General features: G+C 41.2%; 1 protein-coding gene across 5 annotated transcripts in view; it reads left to right on the top strand.

Annotated features, from left to right (window-relative positions):
* Window positions 1–20,384, top strand: part of robo2 (roundabout, axon guidance receptor, homolog 2 (Drosophila)) — a 144,840-nt gene that overhangs the window by 92,227 nt on the left and 32,229 nt on the right. For 3 of the 5 annotated variants that reach the window (XM_028419552.1, XM_028419551.1, XM_028419549.1), the window contains exons 6-14: window positions 7,344–7,480; window positions 8,572–8,583; window positions 12,730–12,854; window positions 14,401–14,572; window positions 17,384–17,589; window positions 18,343–18,424; window positions 18,512–18,677; window positions 18,784–18,950; window positions 20,094–20,215. In XM_028419552.1, the coding sequence (XP_028275353.1) occupies window positions 7,344–7,480; window positions 8,572–8,583; window positions 12,730–12,854; window positions 14,401–14,572; window positions 17,384–17,589; window positions 18,343–18,424; window positions 18,512–18,677; window positions 18,784–18,950; window positions 20,094–20,215 (1,189 nt within the window). The remainder of the gene's footprint in view (window positions 1–7,343; window positions 7,481–8,571; window positions 8,584–12,729; window positions 12,855–14,400; window positions 14,573–17,383; window positions 17,590–18,342; window positions 18,425–18,511; window positions 18,678–18,783; window positions 18,951–20,093; window positions 20,216–20,384) is intronic. The other 2 variants (XM_028419553.1, XM_028419550.1) reach the window with 1 other exon arrangement.

Genomic DNA, 20,384 nt, shown 5'->3' with positions numbered 1-20,384 from the left:
ATGGAAATAAGTACCCTATTAGCCTGTGCATGATGGACATTACACATTCGGGGGAAAAATGAGTTGACTTCCCCAGAAGTCAGGGATAGACAGTACCTTGTGTCACAATAGGGGTCTGCATGAAGAAAAACAGACATTGAACTAGACAATTAAGTCTGAGTGACAGGTAAGTGGGCAGGGATGCTGAGAAGTAGACATTTAGTGAGCAGCAAAAATCTGCCACATTGTAACGCAGACCGTTGGAGACAAAGACAGAATGACAGGAGACATAAAGAGGCAGAGATGACGTGACCCTCAAGTGCCTGTGTGCAGGTGCAGCTGTTCAGGGAAATACTTGGCAGACACCTCAGGAACTTGGAAGATAATCACTACCTCCTATACACATTTAACCCTGTTTGGTCTGTGTGTCCTCACAGACATGACACATGCATTCACTCACACTTGCAAAAACAGAAACTGATGTAAGTAAAGAGAAATAAAAGTCTGTAATTTGCAGGGAAATGCTAGAACCACTGCCAACTATAGCCTGTCTTACTTGCTGTAAAGAGCCACTGATGATATAGTGATACTGTCCTTATTCCGTGTCGGTCTGTTGCTGTGCTGTGAGTCACTTGACTCACAGTCAACAGTAGTGTCATTGTCAGCAGTGGACTTCAAAGAGACCAGTGCTCTGTTTCCAGCCAGCAGGCCAGTCACACACTGCTTGGATCACCTCATAAAACATACACTCAGTGGACCTGACATCTCTCAAGGCTAGCTGCAGAGCTGAGCGTGGGCGGGTTGTTTGTGTCTGATAAGGATTTGGTTCACTGGGCAGTGGAACATGAGCTCCGTGCCAACGCAAACACATAAAAGTATTTCGCTCATGTCTTTGATTGGGAGTTGGCTCTGAAAATGAGTTCATTTTCTACACTCATTAACAGATTCATAAGAGTAGGATGAATGTCGTGTGCCTGCGTCCTTGCTAACTGCATCATCCCTTTTATTGGACTTATTTGGGCATGATACAAATAAAATAGATACTTCCAAAACTAATAAATAATAAATAATGGAGTATTTCTAATTATAAGTAAGGTTTTGTTTTTCAGTTTTGCTTTTAAGCAAAACCCAGCATGAAGACATGGACAACATTTTAGTAGTGACATTTTCTGCTGTATCTCTAACCTCCCATAAAGGCAACTTTTCATGTTAAGTGAAAATCTCTGCTGCTTATCAAATATGGCTTTTCCATGACTGACAGACAGATTCTTAAATATCTCACAAAACAGTAGTTTCCACTTTGATAACTGACTTTGAGGAGGAAGAAGACATAAAATTGCAGCCATTGTGCCATCACATTCTTCAGCTGTGGTCTCTATCATAGAAATAAAAGGCAACTAAAGATTAAGCAGTTCTGTATGCAGTGGGGAGTAGTCTTTGTTTGCTCTTTATCCGAAAAAGGTTACACTGTCCTTTTTATTATGATAAGCTCTAGAAAGAGTGACTTAACATCAGATTGTTTCAACTTGTCTTTACTGGTCCCTTTACATGTCTGTGTCTCTCTGTTGGTGTCTGTGTGTTGTACTAATACACTAGGAAGGAGGGAAATGGAACCTCAGCTGAGTAAACAGGTTGTTAATATGCTCAGTGGCTCCAGCCGCCTCCCAGGCAAATACATACACACACACACACACACACACACTGGCACCTAGACATAAAACACGCCAGGATGGCAGTGGCTTCTGTCTCTGTGGAATAGAAGAGGAGATAGAGACTGCACAAGAACGGTTTCAATTAGAGGACAAAGACAATGGTGCTGCTCATTTACCGCTGTGTGGGTGTTTTAGGTTTCGGTTTGGGTCTGGGATAAACTCCAAAACTCAGTACACTTGGATACCGCTATTAAATCTGGTTGAATCAACTTTTTTTTTGTCAGTGCACATTATTAAAATGAGAAATCCTAAGAGATCTCCCTGTGAAACCATTAAAATGACAGCCTGGCACGTGTCAGAGTAAATAGCTAGAAACTGTAAATCAAAATGTCAGCAAACAACAGGTGCACTGTGATGATACAGAACTCACATGCACCTTTATCTGCTGAGAACACATTTACATGAACTTATTAGAAATCATTTTTAAAAAAATAGGTGCAGATTAAGTTGTTAACTATGTTTATTTGAACACTAATTTATTTTTGAGAAAATATGCATTATCCACAATCTGGTTCTTAAATTGTTGTCGTATGTTTTCAGTACAAAGTGATACTCTGTGGTACATGAGATAATAATGTTAAATACATGTTCTTCACTACACAGGAAATTACTCATAGGAAAGCATACAAGCCAAGGCAAAATAATTACCTGTAGCTGAAATTAGATCAGCCCAGCCGGTGCATTTCTACTCTCATTATGTTCTTTTCTTTTGTCCTTCATCGTCTGTGCTCCAAAATAGGACTGTACGTTGCCATCAGGTTCAACTTCCTCTGTTGCCTCACAGAACTCTAAACTGTGTGCTGAGCTAATTAAACTAAAATGCAAGGTGTCTCTTGGGACAGGACCTAAATTATGAGAGAACCAATAAGCATGCTGAAAAACAGTAGGTAATTGGGGCTTTAATTATTACCAGGGTAGGAGGGGAAAACTCGACTACATGAGCTCCAGGCGGGATTAAAATCACTGGCCAGCACATGTAATATTAAATTCATCCAGCCTCCCCCCTTATAAATCTGTTCTGAATGGAGCTCATTCTTTTTTGCAATATTCATAATATTAGATTCAGAATGGTAGAGCAGTTCCCCAAGGAAACCCTTTGAGATTTGTCTTCAGACCTGGATTGAAGTGTGAATATCACAATAAATCAGTAATTACAGTGGTCTGCCATAAAGTTGCTAATATTTAGACTCCATATTTATTTATCTCTACACAACTACTTATTTCTTTAAGTTATATTAATGTCAGTATCATATCTCTCTGTTGAGTATATCTGCAGAGTTGTGGGGAAGGCACACAATAGCTCCTTCATCAGAAAATCAGTAGGGCTGAAGAGGGTTTTGTGTCCCAAAATGAAAAAAAAATAAATTTTCTACCGATCTGCAAACCCCACTGAAAAGCTTGTGCAGTATTTTCGCCCTTTGCCTACCAGCTCAGTGTGTGGCCCATATCTGCTGCTTTAGTTTCACACACTCCTTATTTGCCCTGGAACCCTGTGCCCTCTCCTGTGCCTTATCAGAGCCCCTTTGGTCCTGCAGTCTGTATTCAGGCCCCCTGTCCCCATTGACCTCTACAGCATAGACCCTGCAACATTCAGCAGAAAAAAGCCTTTCTTTCTGACTCAATTCCTTTGTGTGTGTGTGTGTGCGCGTGCACATGCAGTGTCAGTTTGTGTATGATAGAGGTGTGTGGGTCACTCTGTTTGAGAGAGCTGTTAAAGCTAGTGTGACAGGAGCGCCTGCGTTATGCTGACCATCCAGTTTCAGTGATTTCTCACCTCTGCAACTCAGCAGAATGAAAAGACGGCAGGCTATGCTTCCTGTCTCCATTACTTCCCTTGATATATAAGTGGATACATCTGGTATTTATGAGTGCATGTGTAAGGGGGATGGTGTGGCAGGGGAACGATCAGAAGTATATTTTTACTTGACGTTAGATGTTTACACAACTAAGCAAGGGTTTATAAAATAATATCTACATATCCACTATAGAGATAACATGCTTTTGAAAGTAATTAAAGAGATGTGCAGCTCATTATTCATTGTGTATCACTGCTTTTCTTCCATTAAAGCACAAATACTTCAACAAACACTCTAAATCACATTCACAAATACAGTGAGGCCTCCAGGCATTGGTCAGTGAGCTGCACTGAGGTTTCTGTTTCTCTTTCTGCAGCATTTTCCAGCAAAAAGCCATCCAGGGTTGTCAAGACATCTCAACAAATTTAGATTCCCAGTAATATCTGTCTATAAATGCAATTTGCTGCATCTTATACTGGTAAAAAAAAAGGTTCAAATTATGTGATTAATGTAGGATAGCGTGTGACTGGTGGCAAATCTTTGACCCTGCTAAGCTGTGAGAGGTGCCAAAGACTGGAGGGATAGGGGCCTTACACAATCAAGATGAGAAGCGATAGCAGTTAATTGATTCCCTCTTACGCTTGACAAGGCCTGGACAGGTAGACTCCAGCTCCTTTGATCAGGATGAGGTAAAGTAGGAGTCAGATGGTGTGAAACTGGATCAGAATGTCAGAGTGAAATGGAGCAGAGAGAGGACTTTGTGTCAGAGCAGACAGGCCAGGGAGCAAACTGAAATCAGGCTTTTACTGTATCTTTAGCCTGACTCATGTGCTCAGAATTGGCACACAACGCTGCCTGTACTACCAGTCCCTTTCACATGTAGCCTACTCACACAGGCAAGGCAGGTTGAATCATCTTGTAGACACTCGAGATAAGATTCTCTTCTCCTGACAGACAGATGGTGGATTTTTAAGATGTACTGCTTTTAAACTGTCCTACAAATGTTTCATCCTTGTGCAGACTTTCTCCATGCAGCTAACACATCACGTCGGCATCCAAAAAAATGGTTTTTTTTATTTGCTTACATTCTTATCACTCCTCATCTCCCTGCCTGAGTGAATGACTGCATATGTGTGGATATGTGTTGTATACTTTGTTCTCTGTGTGAGTGTGTGTGTGTGTGTGTGTATACGGTGTGCTCTCTGGTTGAAGAGGAGGGAGGGTCCTGTAGGGTGAACTTGGCTCTCCTATCCTTTCCACAGCCCTTGTACATGTGCAATTACATTCCTCCTCTAATAGAGAACAGAGCTCTCCCCCAGTCCAGTCACAATAAAGAGCTACTGTTCCCTTGCTGTGTGTATTTACATGTGTGTGTGGCCACAACTGCCTCTTATCCCTGAGTATTTCCACTCATCTTGTCATCCAGGCCGATTCCATATGGGCAGTTGATTACAGATTGATTGGGCTCATGTCCCACTAATAAGTCATGGACCAGCCTGAGGTTCTGTTTCGAGAGATTAATGGAGACGAGAGCAAGAACAATAGGAATGTTGTTCAGTATGTGCATACCTGGGTCCTCTGCATGACAAGGGCTCAGTCAGCGCTGTGAGAACCTAAAAGAGTACTGTTAGCATTTCTACGAGTGATATGAATTCACCTACCTCTAGTTCTATAAAGGGGTGAGGCTGCGGCGAAAGCCGTGTGACCAAGCACACCAAAGACTCTAGTAGTAGTTCAGGTATCAATAAGCTCTAGGAACAGAAATTTCCTCTATCAATCAAGATCATTGTAATACCATGAAATTACATTCATGGTACCCAGAAGATGAAAGCTGCTGTTACTTTAGCTCTTTTACAATGATGACATGGTAACCCATATTTCAGTTTTATGACTAAATCTTTATATATGAAGACTACCTTTAAAAAGGATAAAAAATCTGGACTGCAGTCTGTTAGACTGGAGGTTTACTTGGCCTGGTCTCTCCTTTGCCCATCTCCCACTCCTCCTGCAAGCCAGGAGTTCATGTTGAGCCATCCATCCAGTATGGAGGGTCGCCTTGTCTCTTAGCTTTTCATCTGACGGCAGGCATGTCACGAAAGGTGCTGTCTCATTCCTTCAGGATGCCATTCTCTTAGTACCAACAATAAATGCTTTATTCACTTATCCCACCATTACTTGAACTGTACATCCCCTCTCACTAGAACAAAGCATTCAGTCATGACTCAGTCAAATAATCATTATGGCTCCTTAAGTACCTGTGTGGAGAGGTGGAACTGGCAGTCATAGCTGAGGAATGTGCTTCAATAAAGCTGCCTTTGAATGCTTGCTCAGGAAATGTCATAACAGCAGGTAAAAAAATAAGACACGGATAGACAGGATAAATTAGTTTGCAGCTGCCAGTGGCAAACAGCCATCAGTACACCTGATGGTTGAGCAGAGGGGTCTTTCCCACTGCGAGGCCAATGGACCGTGGAAGGCTGTTACCCTATAGTCACTTCAGAAGGTATTGCTGTAAACCACAACTTGTCCCCATATACAGTAACAGAAATTCCTTTCAAAGAACCAAAACTGAAGTTGTGGCCCCTCTAACAAGTTGTATCAGACGTATTCCTCTGGGCTACGCAGCTCTGTTTTCTCAAACCTATTAAAAACACATAAAAGAGTCTTGCTGTAGCACTCTGTTGTATATTTCTTCATTACTGTGAACATGACCAGTGTACTTTGTTGTAAAGCAGCTCTGTGCTGGCATTTCCAATCCCTGTAGTGTTATCTTTGTGTTAGGCAGCCATCACTGCTGCTCTCAGTTCTTTTATGTGTTTTTAATAGTTGTTGGAATACAAGTTTGGAGTTTTATTGCACATGGACATGTGGTATATAAAGAGGGGTGTAAATAAAATGTCAGGCCCTTTTTCTTTAAAGCCCCTAAGTGGATTAAAAGAAAAACTTCTCACAGACTCCAAGTAGTAAGATCAAAACGATGCTGTGGCAGATTCACCCGGATTGACTCATTTTTCCACAAACGTATTATTTAAATGGTCACACAGAGGGACCTCACTGGGTCTTCAAAGGGAGCATCATATAGTTTAAGGCTGTAATTCAGTGGCCCTTTATCGGTCCATCCCGACTCTGTTCTCAGTGTCTGTGAGTGACAGACTGTAGACAGCAGAGGGTTGTCAGCCTGACAGACCACCTTCACACAACACCACCACCCCCACACACTACTTACACACTGTCAGACCCTCTTCAATTATACACTGGAACAACAAACCAGACCAGCACCATCCTCCCATCAACTGCCACACATGCTTCTAAACACAAATATTTAACTGCTGCTTTGGAATTTAAATTAGGATAAAGTTGGCCTTAACATGCTTCCTATATTAGTCTAGACAGTGAGAGAGTGAGAAGCTGTAGCACCACACTGCACTAAACAACTATATATATATATATATATATATATATATATATATATATATATATATATATATATATACACACACACACACATACATACACACACACACACATGCAGTACGCATACACACAGCTCTGGATATGATTTAAACATACAGAGGAACGTCTCATGAATATTGAACGTGTTTTGGGCGTTCCAGCTGAATGCATACCTCTCTGTGTACTTGTGTGTCATTGCTGAATAATTGATCTTCCTCCTTGCAATCTCTCAGACACACAACAACACATTTTTCTTCTCTGTACTTTGTAGGAACAAAAAAAAACAATCCTTTAAGTTCTTCTGCCTCTACTAATTAAGAAGCGCTTGTTTTATCATAAAGTGAATAGTATTTGCATTTATATATGAACTTGAATCTCATAATGTTACTTTCTTCCTTTACAGGTATGAAATCAAGTATGACAAAGATGACTACGTGCTGAGGGTGAAGAAGGCTTCCGTTAACGATGAGGGCACGTTCACCTGTGTGGCTGAAAACCGTGTGGGCAAGCTGGAGGCCTCCGCCACCCTCACAGTCAGAGGTACGAAACATCTCTCTTGACTTTTCACATTATCTTGAACACAGCAACACATACAGAAGTCATGGATCACTGAGGTTATTGTTCTTGTCCACCTATATGAGGGTTAGATAGGGGGTTTATTCCATTGGGTCTCCTTTACACAAATGGAAACGCACAATGCTGACTCCCTTGGCCAAGAGAGATGTAGACAGTCTATGAATCTCTTTAATTATTTACATTTCCAAGTGCAGTGTCGACACACTCTACCACCCTTCCCCCTCCGTCATGGTGGTCTGCTAGCCACGCTACCCTCCATGCTGTAACCACCCAGTCAGCAAAGCCATTTCACAGATTACTGGTGCACACCAGCCAGTACCACACCTGGGGTTTGCAAGGTTAATAAAAACATTCTAACTATAATTTCCCTTCTTTTCACCACTCTTCTTCCTATTAAATCCAAGTGTTTAAAGTCCCTGTGGAGTGCTTTAGAGCAACACAGGGGGCCAGAGGGAGTTAAAACAAGGCCTTGGATGGCTACTCTTTTTGTGTTTTTGGAAACTAGATTTGTAAGTGCAGCATCTTATAATGAGGACACATGCAGTAACACTAGGAAACCACTACATGTACCAATTCTTTTGTACCAATCTCTTTTTTGTCGGGTCTTTTTTGCTTTCTCTCTCTCTTTTTCCTGCGCTGTCCATCAGCAGTTGTATGCTGTTATAATTACACACCACCCATAAAAGTGCAGATTTCATTAATGCAGACAGAGAAGGTCCAGAAGTATTTTGTCTCTGAAAAGCCCCACACCATCTTCACAGAATTTTTGATCGTTTTGTTGGTGCTCACATCAGACTGTCTGTATTAATCAACAGACGCTTTGAGCACATCAACACAACTGTCCAGTGGACAGTGGACAAAAGCTACTGGATCCTCTCTATCATGTTTACACTGTGCCAGAAATGTGTTGGCCCCAACCCGTCATTCATTCTGATTTCGATTTCTTTTTGTCTTATTATGTTATGTTTGTTCTGTTCCTCTTGTGTTGTTTTATACGTTTGTCTGTCTTAATTCGTTTCTTTTGTGTATCCACTCCACCATTGTTGTGTCTCCAGCTCGCCCCGTCGGTAAGTACCCATCCTTCTGATTTGATACCATCCTGCATGCCTTCTTCATACTCACTACTGCATTTGACTGCCTGACAGTCAGTTACCATCGCTTTGATGTTACTGTATTTGACTAACACTGATCAAATTGTCTTCTCTTTTGCAAATTTCTGGAGACTTTACAGCTGAACCTTAATTACTAACATGAAAAATAAACACATGGCAGGTCTGTCTGTCGACTGAATACTTGACAAAAGTCAGAAAAAGCATTGATTTGTTATTCATATTTAGCCCTAACTAAATGTACCTGGACATTTGTTCTTCTGGCTTTCTGCTTCAGTGGGAAAGTTCAGCTTTAATTTTAGGAGGTTGATGTCAATATTGAGAACAGTGAGATATGGTGAGTCATTCAAAAGTTATCAGGTATTTTCAATCATGTAAGTATACGTATTAGGGCCTTAGTCTAAAAGACAGAAAGATTATCTTCTATCTAAGGACTGATAAACCAACATTTACTGAGATTATGCTGGATTAAGATTAAGAATGGTCATGGGAAATCTTGTCCACTAGGTCAATGACCATGATTGTGTTTTTTTTTTTTTTTTTTTAATTGAACCCACTTAGAGTGATAACAACTGATAACAGGCATTTAATGGGATGATAACATTTGAGAGTGTGCTTTGTGGAGCATCGTTTTCAGTCTAAACTAGCTGAAGTTTTAGGCGTTTTGCAGCTTTACTGGTAATGCTATTGCTTGTTTTATGTCTTTATATAATTTGCAGTTAATCTTAATGGCAGCTCATGGAACAGTCAGTTTCTAATGACCCCATCGTACTGCTCAGACTTACCAAGTAAAGAAACTTTTGTGATATCATTGTTCTAAAGGCTGGAGGCTTTTTATATTCTAGACACTGTTCTTCACGATGAGTGAGCAGGGTGGCAGTCTAACATTTTCAGACATTGTCATCTCATATGGTCCAAGACGTGTTTAACTCGCAAGTCTCGAGGCCATCTGTGGGTTTTTGGAAGGCAGAGCTGAGATCTGTTTGTTTTGGACGTGCTTCTTTCCTTCTGAGCCCCGCAACACAGAGCTGGGGATCTCATTTTATTTCCCTGCAGACAGAGGTAGGTCAAGGTAGAACCAAACTCAACCAAAGTCAGATTGTTTTAGAAGCAAATGAAAAAGAGGAGGAAATGTGGGCTACTGAGAGCAGAGTGCTGTAATAAGAAGCAGCGTAGTAGTGTAGCAGGACAAAGACTGGAGAGTGTGTGTCAAGACAAGCTTGACTGGCAGGAAAAAAAAAACAGACACTGCCTCAGACTTCAGTTGCCAAAACAGCAGTGGCTGCTCTACGATTGTCAAACTGTCAGCTTCTCAGAAGATGGAGGAAATTACACATTCAATCTGCCTGTGGGGAGAGACAGTAATTGCTGTCAACTTTTGAATAAAATATGGTTGAACGTGGGATTTTAAAGGAGGAAGAAATATTTGTGCCTAAGTGTACTGAATGGATCTCTGTCTCTTTTTGTCCATTTGTTCTTCTCACCCTGACCGCTGTTTTATGCTGAGCCCTCACCAAACCAGGCAGATGTGACTTGTCATGAATTAAATATGGGCCCCTGATCATGTGTTTCCTTAGGAGGGGACAGGAAGGAGCTTCTCATATGTCATTAAGGGTCTCTGAATCAAAACAGGGCACAGTGTGAGTTAGCCCAGAGCCAGGCTATGAAACTGTCACACGTTCACTTTCTCTTGATTCGTCTGAATCCTTTCATCTGTGCTTCTCAGTAGGCTTCCCTCTCTCTTTTTAGGTCAATCCTCGTCACATTTCCCAAAAGTATTTTAGTCATTTTCAAGTATAATTTAAAATAAAGACGCCCAAATGAGGCAGTGAGGCTTACAGTATAAGCTCATATTTAATCTGAGACTACCAAGAAAAGCTTAGTAAGCAAAAGCTTTTTGAATGTGTTGTAATTGTAATTGCAGTATTATTTTTGAATCAGAACTGGTACCACTGGTAGCACTGATGCATGTGGCTACTAAGTGAACTGCAGTCAGCACAATCTGTCAAGTTGTTTTTACACACGGCTGACCAGGAGTTTAACAAGCCATTATACACTCAACACAGTACATTTGGTAGTTAGTGTATCAACAGGTAGTAAGTGTGGCTTTGGCTGTTATAGCCAAGAGAGGAAGTTGAGGCATTATAATCCCTTACAAGTTTGACGATGAGAAAAACGTATCATTGTTCACATATTTATATATCCACAATGGGAAACTTAATGAATAAAAATTAAGTCACAGCCATTGGGTACAGTAAACGGTCTTAAATTAAAATACCTTATCATCATCCCTACATTCATGTTAACCGAGGCCTCTATCATCTCTCTGAACTGTTTAAATACAATTTTGTTTAGTTTGTGTATGAAAAAAAATAGGGAAAAAGTGGCAAATAAAGACAGTGTGAGAAAGGACAAGCACAACAGCAGAGACCATTCTATAAGGTGTGAAACCGTGCTTTTTAGTGAGTAGTTTGTAATGCAGTGTGTGGGATTGAACAGAGCAGAGGATAGGAAGGGAGGGAAGGGAGGGAGCAAAGTCCTTGCCAGAGCATGATTTAGGAGCTCTGTATCAAGCCCAGCATTGTGAGAGCCACAAGATATCCAGGCTGCAGAAGGCCAAACGGGAAGGCAGTAAATCTGTTGCCATCTGTACCATTCCCAACTGTGTGTATCTTTGACAAATACACACCCCCAAAAAGGGATTACATGAAGAAACCAGCCAAATGGGAAGAGTTCGGGCTTGCTGGAACCAGCTGGCTTATCATTGAAAGGACAAAGAAATCAAAAGAAACAGAAAGGATGCAAGATGTTGATTTGCAACAGATTTCTTGTCAGAACATTTTTACAACAATCTGTAAATATCTTTCATTTCTATTTAGTTTGTCTAATAAAGAAGGTCCTTATAGCCCACTGTCTGCACAGTGACTGAGGGCTTTTTAATCTGGTGACTTTCATTGTCTTCACCGTAACCATATTTCTTCCTGTATGAGACCTGTGTCGTTCATGTCTTATCTCGGCAAACATGACCCCTGCCAACATGACCCCAGTGACAGTCAAAGAATAAACAAGTTGAGACCTTGGGTCATAAAGTAAATCGCCTCAGGGCAATGTTTAGACAATATGTCAATTTAAGTAATTCTTCATGGTGGTTCTGATGATTAGCAACTATTTGAGGAACGTGAGGCCAGTTTCAGTTAGGTTAGGATTATGTAGGATAAGCAGAAAATTCAGTTCAGGTGTCAAATAGTAACACCTCTGCAGGTGTTAAATATTAAGTTTAAGTGTTTCATAGGCAGTTTTTATTTATCAAAGAATGTTAAGAAGGCTACTCTACACAAAAAAGAAACTCTATACTCCTCTCTCTTTATTATCAAACTGCATCTGTCAAGTTGTCAGTCAGACATGTCTCACTCTGCCCTGCCTGCGAGTCTTTGACAACTGCTCTGGCTGCCGATCGAGTCGTGAATACTGACTGAGAAGGCTTCACACCCAGATTTCAAAGTTTGATCCCTTTTCAAGCCTGTTCTCTCTGTGATGGAGATGTGTTAGCTTCAAGTGTGGTAAACACAGAAACAGTCTTTTCTGTCTCTCACTCCCTTCTTGATACAGCTTTGATCAAGTTGTATCAAGCCACTTCAGACCTTGACTTTTACACGAGATAAGTAAATCCCACGTATGGAAAGTCAGACAAGATTAACCCTTTATGTCTATACCTGTCTCTTCCATAGTTTTGGATGTTTCCGAGGCATGGTTGTGCCTTTGTGTTGTCTTAGATCTAAATGCCATTGTGACTGAGGCGCTTCCTTGTGTGAATGCCAATGTGACTGTCATTCATTCAGCTTCAGCCTCTCCTGGATGAATGGCCAACCTGCAGTTACCATGGCAGATAGTCTCTGGTGTTCTTGCTCTGTTCAGAGCAAAGAAAAAAAAAGACAGACATAACTCTGCATGGAAGCTCTGTACGGCACTCCATTCTTAATTTGACCATGTGGTATATTGCTTGTTTTTGCTTGATATCCACACGCCCTGATAACTTCCAGCTCTGATGTCTGATTTATTTACCACTGTCCTTCTAACACTGTTGTTTTGACCCTTTGACTTCAGCTCCACCCCAGTTTGTCATCCGTCCAAGGGACCAAATTGTGTCACAAGGCCGCACTGCCACCTTCCCATGCGAAACCAAAGGAAATCCTCAGCCTGCTGTCTTCTGGCAGAAGGAGGGAAGTCAGGTAAAAGCAAAAAACACTGGCTTTTTTTCACATTATGTCTTACAAGTGAGTACACATTACCTTTATAGTAGGCCACTTTCATTATCTACTGTGCATCTAGTGTTATCAACATTCAGTACTTTGTTTGGATTCCCCCAGCTGTATGCACAATTGCTCTGTGCTTATGATTCCTCTGCCCCACACACACAGACTCACACACAGAGCACTTCAAACTGCACTATCTGTCATCAGTATCTTTACTACAGGCACACAGATACACCTTTGTTCTCAGAAGCTGCCAAACCGTGTGCCTGGCAAAGTGCTAATCGGTTTTCTGTGACCCTGAACTGATAAGAACGATCCTATCCCTCACTCGAGGAGATAGCCCATTCAAATACCTGGGTGTTCTCACAACGGCCAACAACGGTGCCAATTAGGAGCCTGTTTGGGCTTGTAGATGAGCCAGAGATATGATTCAACTATGGCTAAGGTTGAAACACACACACACAAACATTGCCTGCAGGCAAACAGTTATAACAAAGTTCTTTTACAAGAGTCAACAGAAGTAAGAGACATGCTTCACATGTTCACACAAACATTAGGAATGATACTCATCAACCAATGTGTCATGAGACAGTACCGCTACTGAGTAATGCTGTGACTGCGTTTATCCGGTGTGCACCTCACTTTGTCATTAACGATGATTCGTTTGAAATGAAAACACTTTCATGCAAGCAGTGGCACATCCACAACATCTCAGCATCTGAGTTTGTCCTTGAGTTGATCAATTCTTTCTCTGCCTTAACCACACAAATGTATGAAAGATCTGAAGGTATTTGTTGAGATAACAAATTGAAGCTAATTAAATAAAGTAATTACTTGACATAAAAGCTTGTGTCTCACACTTGAGGATAATGGAGTGTACATCTCTCATGTGCTGAAGATGCGCAGAGCAAATTTTTTTAAACAGCATAATTTGTCACATTAAAGTTATTAGGTGTAATTAAATCAAGCTGATTTATTTGCCTATTTCCTTTGGGTGTCATGAGGAAAAAATACATACAAAAAAGAAACAGCTGGGACAAAGCAGTGGAAAACAGTAGCTAATCAAAGTTGTAGAGGTGATGTTTTTTCAGTCATCAGTCCTCTGATCCTGTGTATGCTTAATCATTCCCCCCTCAGTTATTGTAAAGTTAAATGGTAATGGTCTCATTATAAGCTCTCATATGGGGTGGTCTCTTTGGGTAAACAAAGCAGCACAAAACCACTGTGGGATTGGAACAGAGAGGAAAAGTAGTCATGAAGCCAACAAGGGGAAAAGTTGCCTTCCGAACTGAGTGGAGCCTCTGGCTTGGCCCAAGCAAAAGTATGAAACCAGATCATCAAACCGTACACATGTAATGCCGTTTGTGAGGTTGGTTAATCATGTGGTAGATGAAAATGTTCATACTGTAGCTGTGTGTATGAGAATGTTTTGACGGGTGTGTGTGAACATTTCTTTGTCATTTTTCCAGGTTGTACTGGTTCCATGTTCTTGCTAATTGGCTGTTTGTTACACTTCCTGCAGAACTTGCTGTTTCCCAACCAACCCCAGCAGCCCAACAGTCGCTTTTCGGTGTCACCCAGCGGAGACTTGACCATCTCATCTGTGCAGCGGTCAGATGCTGGTTACTATATTTGCCAGGCCCTGACTGTTGCAGGCAGTATCCTCGCCAAGGCTCAACTGGAGGTCACAGATGGTGAGGGGAAAACCGATGTGTATTTTCTTCCATGCCAGCACACTTTTGCACACTAATGCACGCCTTAGCACCACTGCAAATGTAGCATGGCTGTTGAACCATTAACAAACAAATGATTTCTACACATCTGAATTCATCCTGTCACGGTTTAACTGTAACATCTTTCTTGCCTTGTTGAGTTTAAGTAGGAATTTGGCCTTTAACACCTTTAAAAGAATAAAATGGATACACCAGAACAGATAAAAAGTTTAGTTATCTTGTTTGAAAAATTATATTCATTTTTAATTTGAGACTTGCCAAGTATGCCCATGACCTTCACTTAGCCTGCTTTCACCATTATTATTTGTTGTTCCTCCCCACAATTTAATTTGAAAATTCTTCTGTTCCTTTTGGAAGGGAAATAATGTGTTCGCCCTTGAGTTCCTTCAAGTTTAATGGTCAATGTTTGGGTGAGTGGGCGAGGCAGAAGTATGTGCATAAGGGAGGGAGCAAGAGAAACAGACAGAGAAGGAAGATTGAGTGAGAGAGTGACAAGAGCTTCCGCTGGAATGAATTATGTGGTCCTTGCTAGGCGTGGGAGCATCTAATCTGCTCAGCTGTAGTGATGGCAAGATAGACGGCTATCCATATGTCTGCTGAAGTACCTGCTAGTAGAAAGATTAAAAACACCACAAGAACACTGTTTGCAGTGTTTGGTCTGATACACATACAAAATTGGTATGTCCTTCAAATGTCAGCTGTAATGCAACATCATGTAGTTTAGCTGTATTTTCTTCAGGAAATGTTGTTTAGCTCAAAACAAGCATACACACACACAGACAGACAAAACCACGCTCATTACTCGAGCCACAGATAATTGAAGTTCTAGGTAATGATTCTGCTGTGATGGAAGAGGAAGGAGTGTACAGCTGTGCTGCAACTAATTTCAGCAATAAACCGGTTTTATAAACAGCAGTCTAAGATGACAGTGTATATGTCTCTGAGTTGTTAACCGCACCACCATTTTACATTTTTATTTTAAACTTGACACATAGCAAAAATGAAAGATCAGACAAGTGGAAGCAGATTTGTGTATCAGAACTTTTTTCTCTCCTCTCACTTTACCCTTAAGTTTATCTGCAATAAAACAGTATAGAAATAACTTCACTAGCTACTACTACTACTAGCTCTGCCTGCAGTTTTAATGTCCAAAATAGACAATAGAGGGAATTGCCGCAACCTCTGCATTGTTAATCAAGTCCAATTTAAGAAAATATTGTCTTTGATTCTGTTTGAGTTTTTCTAATATTTTTTGGATCACAATCTGTTGTATAATTAATGGCTTGTTAATACAAATGGATACTTGGCAGGTGTAGCACAAAAAAAAGAGCGAAAGCAAGAAAGAGTGAGGCAGGGCCAGGGTGAGGTCATGGCCACACCTGCTGCAGTCTTTGTGTGATTTACTGCCCTGTGTCCCGCCAGCAGTCTGTAGAGTTCAAGGAGATCTGTAATGAGAAATTCCTGATCCAGAGACCCAAGGCCTCAGTCAGGCTTTGCCTCCTCCCTTTGTCACTCCTACATGCCATCAGCTCATACATCAGATGAATCAAATCCAAGCTGTATACCTGTGAGGAATACACTGGAGCCATGACACACACACACACACACTTGGATGGCCATCATAATTTAGTTGGAAAAGTGCTTCTTTTCTTTGTTTTTTTTAGAGATAAGAACTGCAGCACAGTAAGTTCCTGCCTAGTAGCAGGTGCTTTCAATCCTCTCTCAGCTGAGATCCAGATTTACATGATTACTTTTGATTCATGTGACCACATTTGCAACCTCTAAAACAAATAAGTATAATTAATGTACTACATTTGGCTTGTGCTCGATAATGAATAAAGTTTCTGCACAGCTTTTCTCTGCTGTCTTCGCTGACCTCATGCAGAGGGTTGGACCATAATGCTGCAAACATGAATTACCTGGAATCGCTTTCTTTTGTCAGATGTAACTGTGAGAGAGAAAATAAGGGTGGAAGCAAGGGTGTGATAATGTGTTGAAAGGTTACTGAGGTAGACTTGGTAATTAGCCCCTGCAGGTCTGACATCATTAATCCATACTTTCTAATTAATGTGGGTTCTGTGATGCCAGGGGGACTCCACATTATTCAACTCTAAATATATAAACTGCCTTCGCTTCCGTGCTAAATCTCTTAGAGATCACCTCTCACATACCCGCCATTTCACAGATGTAACCCACAGGCTTTTTTGGCACATTCTAACAAATGAGTTTTCTCATATAACTGGAGTGTATCAAACCATTCAACTAAAAAAAATGGAATAAAATGTGTAAAGGCTTATTGTCTCTGATTATTGACATAAGATATGGACACATGCTAATGATTTCATTTACATTTAACATTTAAAGATACACCTTTCATTGTGCTCTACACTGCACATAATGAAGTATTTATCTGAACCACACTGAGTCAATAGGCAAGTTTCTTACCGCCAGAGTGTACCACAGATTCTAGAGGAGTGTATAAAAATAAGGCTACCCAGGCAGTAACTGGAAACCACTTAGCATCACTCTGCCACATCAATGAGACTAGAAAACGCTACTCAGCTGTTTTTTCACTGCTTCCTGGAAATACAGGATATGCTCATTGTTCTGTGGCGCAATTACCAGACCTGCAGAGAAAATAGTCCCCTTTATATGATAGATGCCCACATCCACCACCGGTGTATTTTATGATCAATGCTTCCCCTCAGTTTATTGTACAGTCATTTGAAACTCTGATAAAAATATTTCCACATTTTCCTCTTTGCGTCACAGTTCTCACAGACAGACCGCCACCCATTATTCGCCAAGGCCCGTGCAATCAGACACTTGGGGTGGACAGTGTGGCACTGCTGAAGTGTCAGGCATCAGGAGACCCCATTCCCTCCGTCAGCTGGCTGAAGGATGGAGTCAGTCTGCTGGGGAAGGATCCTCGTATGTCCCTGCAGGAGCTGGGCAGCCTGCAGATCAAAAACATCAAGGTACATCCCAACCTTTTAATCTGCGCTACTAAGGTACTTGTATATGCATTTGTGTGAATGCAAGGTACATTTTTTTCCGGGAGTGCCACAATGCCTTTAATAGATGAATAGCCAGCATTGATTTTTTTAAACTGTTTGATAGTAACACTTAGTGACATGGCAGCTCCGACTGGGCTCAGCTGTGAAGGCCTGGAAGGACTCCAGCTGTAGGAGAGAATATATATGTGCATACAGATATATATACACACGCATGCTTAGAGTAGATTAAATTTAAAAGGCCTGCATCTTCCTTTCCCCACTCTAAGGCCTCAGTGGAATACCTATTATGCTTGACAAAGCTGCCGACCACTGACATGTTATTTAATAAATGGAAGGAAGGCACAGGGACAAAAAAAAAAAAAAAATAACAAACAACCAAAGTTCCTAAGAGGGATGGATAGACAAGCCAGCTGTCATCGGTCCAGGGGGTTCCAGCAGCCCACCCTAAATTAATTAGCCTGCCTTTGTTGTGGTCGGCAGGACAGTGGGGAAATAAGGAGGAGTGAGAAAGTGATGGAAGGGTGGTGAGTAGAAAATGGAATTCATTAGGAAATTAGCGTCAGCACTTTGAGGCACTCACAAATGACACACAGTTTGTCCAGCACAAGGCCAGCTCCTGAATCCCCCCATCACTGTTCCAGCACCACATATACTCAGCTGCTAAAAATCATTTTTTTGTATTTATGCATACACATATCTTTTGCTGTACACCAGCTTTCAGACTCTGGGATCTACACATGTGTGGCAACCAGCTCCAGTGGGGAAACATCATGGAGCGCTTTCCTGGAAGTCAAGGGTAGGTCAAAAGAAGAGGTTTAAAACCTGTGTTATGAACAGAAATACATTTCAACTACAATTTTTAATGACTCTTTCTCACCATCAGATTCAGGTAGTGTGATGGTTGTTAAGAACCGTGATGACAATGAACTTCCAGGCCCACCATCTAAACCTCAAGTCACTGACGTCACCAAGAACAGTGTGTCCTTATCCTGGCAGCCCGGGATGGTCGGAGCATCTCCTGTCTCCTCATTCGTCATTGAAGCATTCAGGTTTGTTTTGACATTGACATCAGACTCTTGCTATGGATATATTGTAAAAAAACAAAAAACATTGAAAGATAAGGTGACTATGATAATATCACTGCTTTTTTTGCAGTCAATCAGTGAGCAACAGCTGGCAAACAGTGGCAGACCATGTCAAAACCACCCAGTTTACTGTCAAAGGTCTCCGTCCCAACACCATCTACCTGTTCATGGTCCGAGCAGTCAACAGCCAGGGCCTGAGCGACCCCAGCCCCATGTCTGAACCTGTCAGAACACAAGGTACCTACCATAACCTTTATATGAGAGGAATTTCATTGAGGTTAATTTCTGTTTACATTGATTTGGGAAGGTCACTCTGCTCTTCTTCATAATGTGATACAGCTCTCTGCAGTGAATAGCTCTACTGAAACACTGCTGAACTTTCTTTTGAGGTCAAATTCTTCTCAGCTCAGCTCATTAAGGCAACACTTAACCAATTATGTACAATGAGCATGTCTACCTTTGGAGGGGGTAACAGAGTTAATGCTTTCCCTGCTATGTTAATGATCATAACAGGAGAAGGTTTGATTACAGCACTGGACAGACCACAGTCTTCAGATTACACCGATATGATAAGTCCACAGTGTAAAAACAGAAAAGCATCTGTTAGATGCGAGCCAACAATAAAAGCAGATTGCATTTAAATTGCATCATATCTATGTCACACTGAGACGAAGGTCTTAAAATGATGTGTTGATTGACAGTGGCGCGCATGGATGATAAATTCACAATTTCACTTCTTTTTAACTGTGTTCGGCCCATGTTACCCTATCAGTGCAGCCTGTGATTCATGGCAGTACTGGGTTGTCTAAATGAAGCTATTTTGAAATACAATTTCCTCTTGTGAGTTTTTTTCTTTACTTTCTGTCAGTAAATAACTCAAAATGTGGCTCGCTTCAACCACACTCCGTATCTCATACGATGGAGTTTTTATTGCTTGTAACTTGAAACACATGCATGTGAGGAAATGAGCTGGAAAATAGTGTCATAGTGTCCATTCATCTTCCATTCAACATGTCTGAGGGTCGTACTTTCATTTCATGTCATTCGTTGATGTGGTTGCTCAGTCAGGACACAGTAAGTGCAGACAAGAAAGAACTTTGCAAACCCAAGTCTACTTTCTTTTCTTCATAACAGACAAGAGACTTAATACGAAATGGAATGAGGTAATTTTAATGCAGATGAAGTTGCTCCTTTTCAAATGAAGTCGTGATCACCGAGTGTACATGTCTTTGTTAAAGCTGACTGGTCTATTCAGTCTCTCTTTTTATCACCCCGCTCCTGATGGTGATGAATCAGGGTTTACAGTGAAAACTAAGTGGATGAGAGTGAGGAACATTTTTTGACTCTCCCTCACTTTTTCCTTATTTTTCTGTTTCACAGATATAAGCCCACCAGCTCAGGGTGTCGACCACAGGCATGTACAGAAGGAACTTGGAGAGGTCATAGTTCGGTTGCATAATCCAGTTGTCCTGAGTCCCACAACCATTCAGGTCACTTGGACGGTAAGTACAGCGTGTCATTGAGCCTACTGATTAAACTACTGTTTGCTAACTGACACAACACAGAAAAACCCTTTTCAGTGTGACTTCAAGAACTAGTTTCATATGAAAAACATTTGGTATGTCTGTTATTTTTATACCTTTGATTTTCCACAACTGAGTCATAAAGTTA

The sequence above is a fragment of the Parambassis ranga genome, chromosome 13, assembly GCF_900634625.1.
Source record: "Parambassis ranga chromosome 13, fParRan2.1, whole genome shotgun sequence".
NCBI classification, from domain to species: domain Eukaryota; kingdom Metazoa; phylum Chordata; class Actinopteri; family Ambassidae; genus Parambassis; species Parambassis ranga.
The sequence above is the reverse complement of the archived record's forward strand: the minus strand, read 5'-3'. Positions and strand labels throughout refer to the sequence as shown.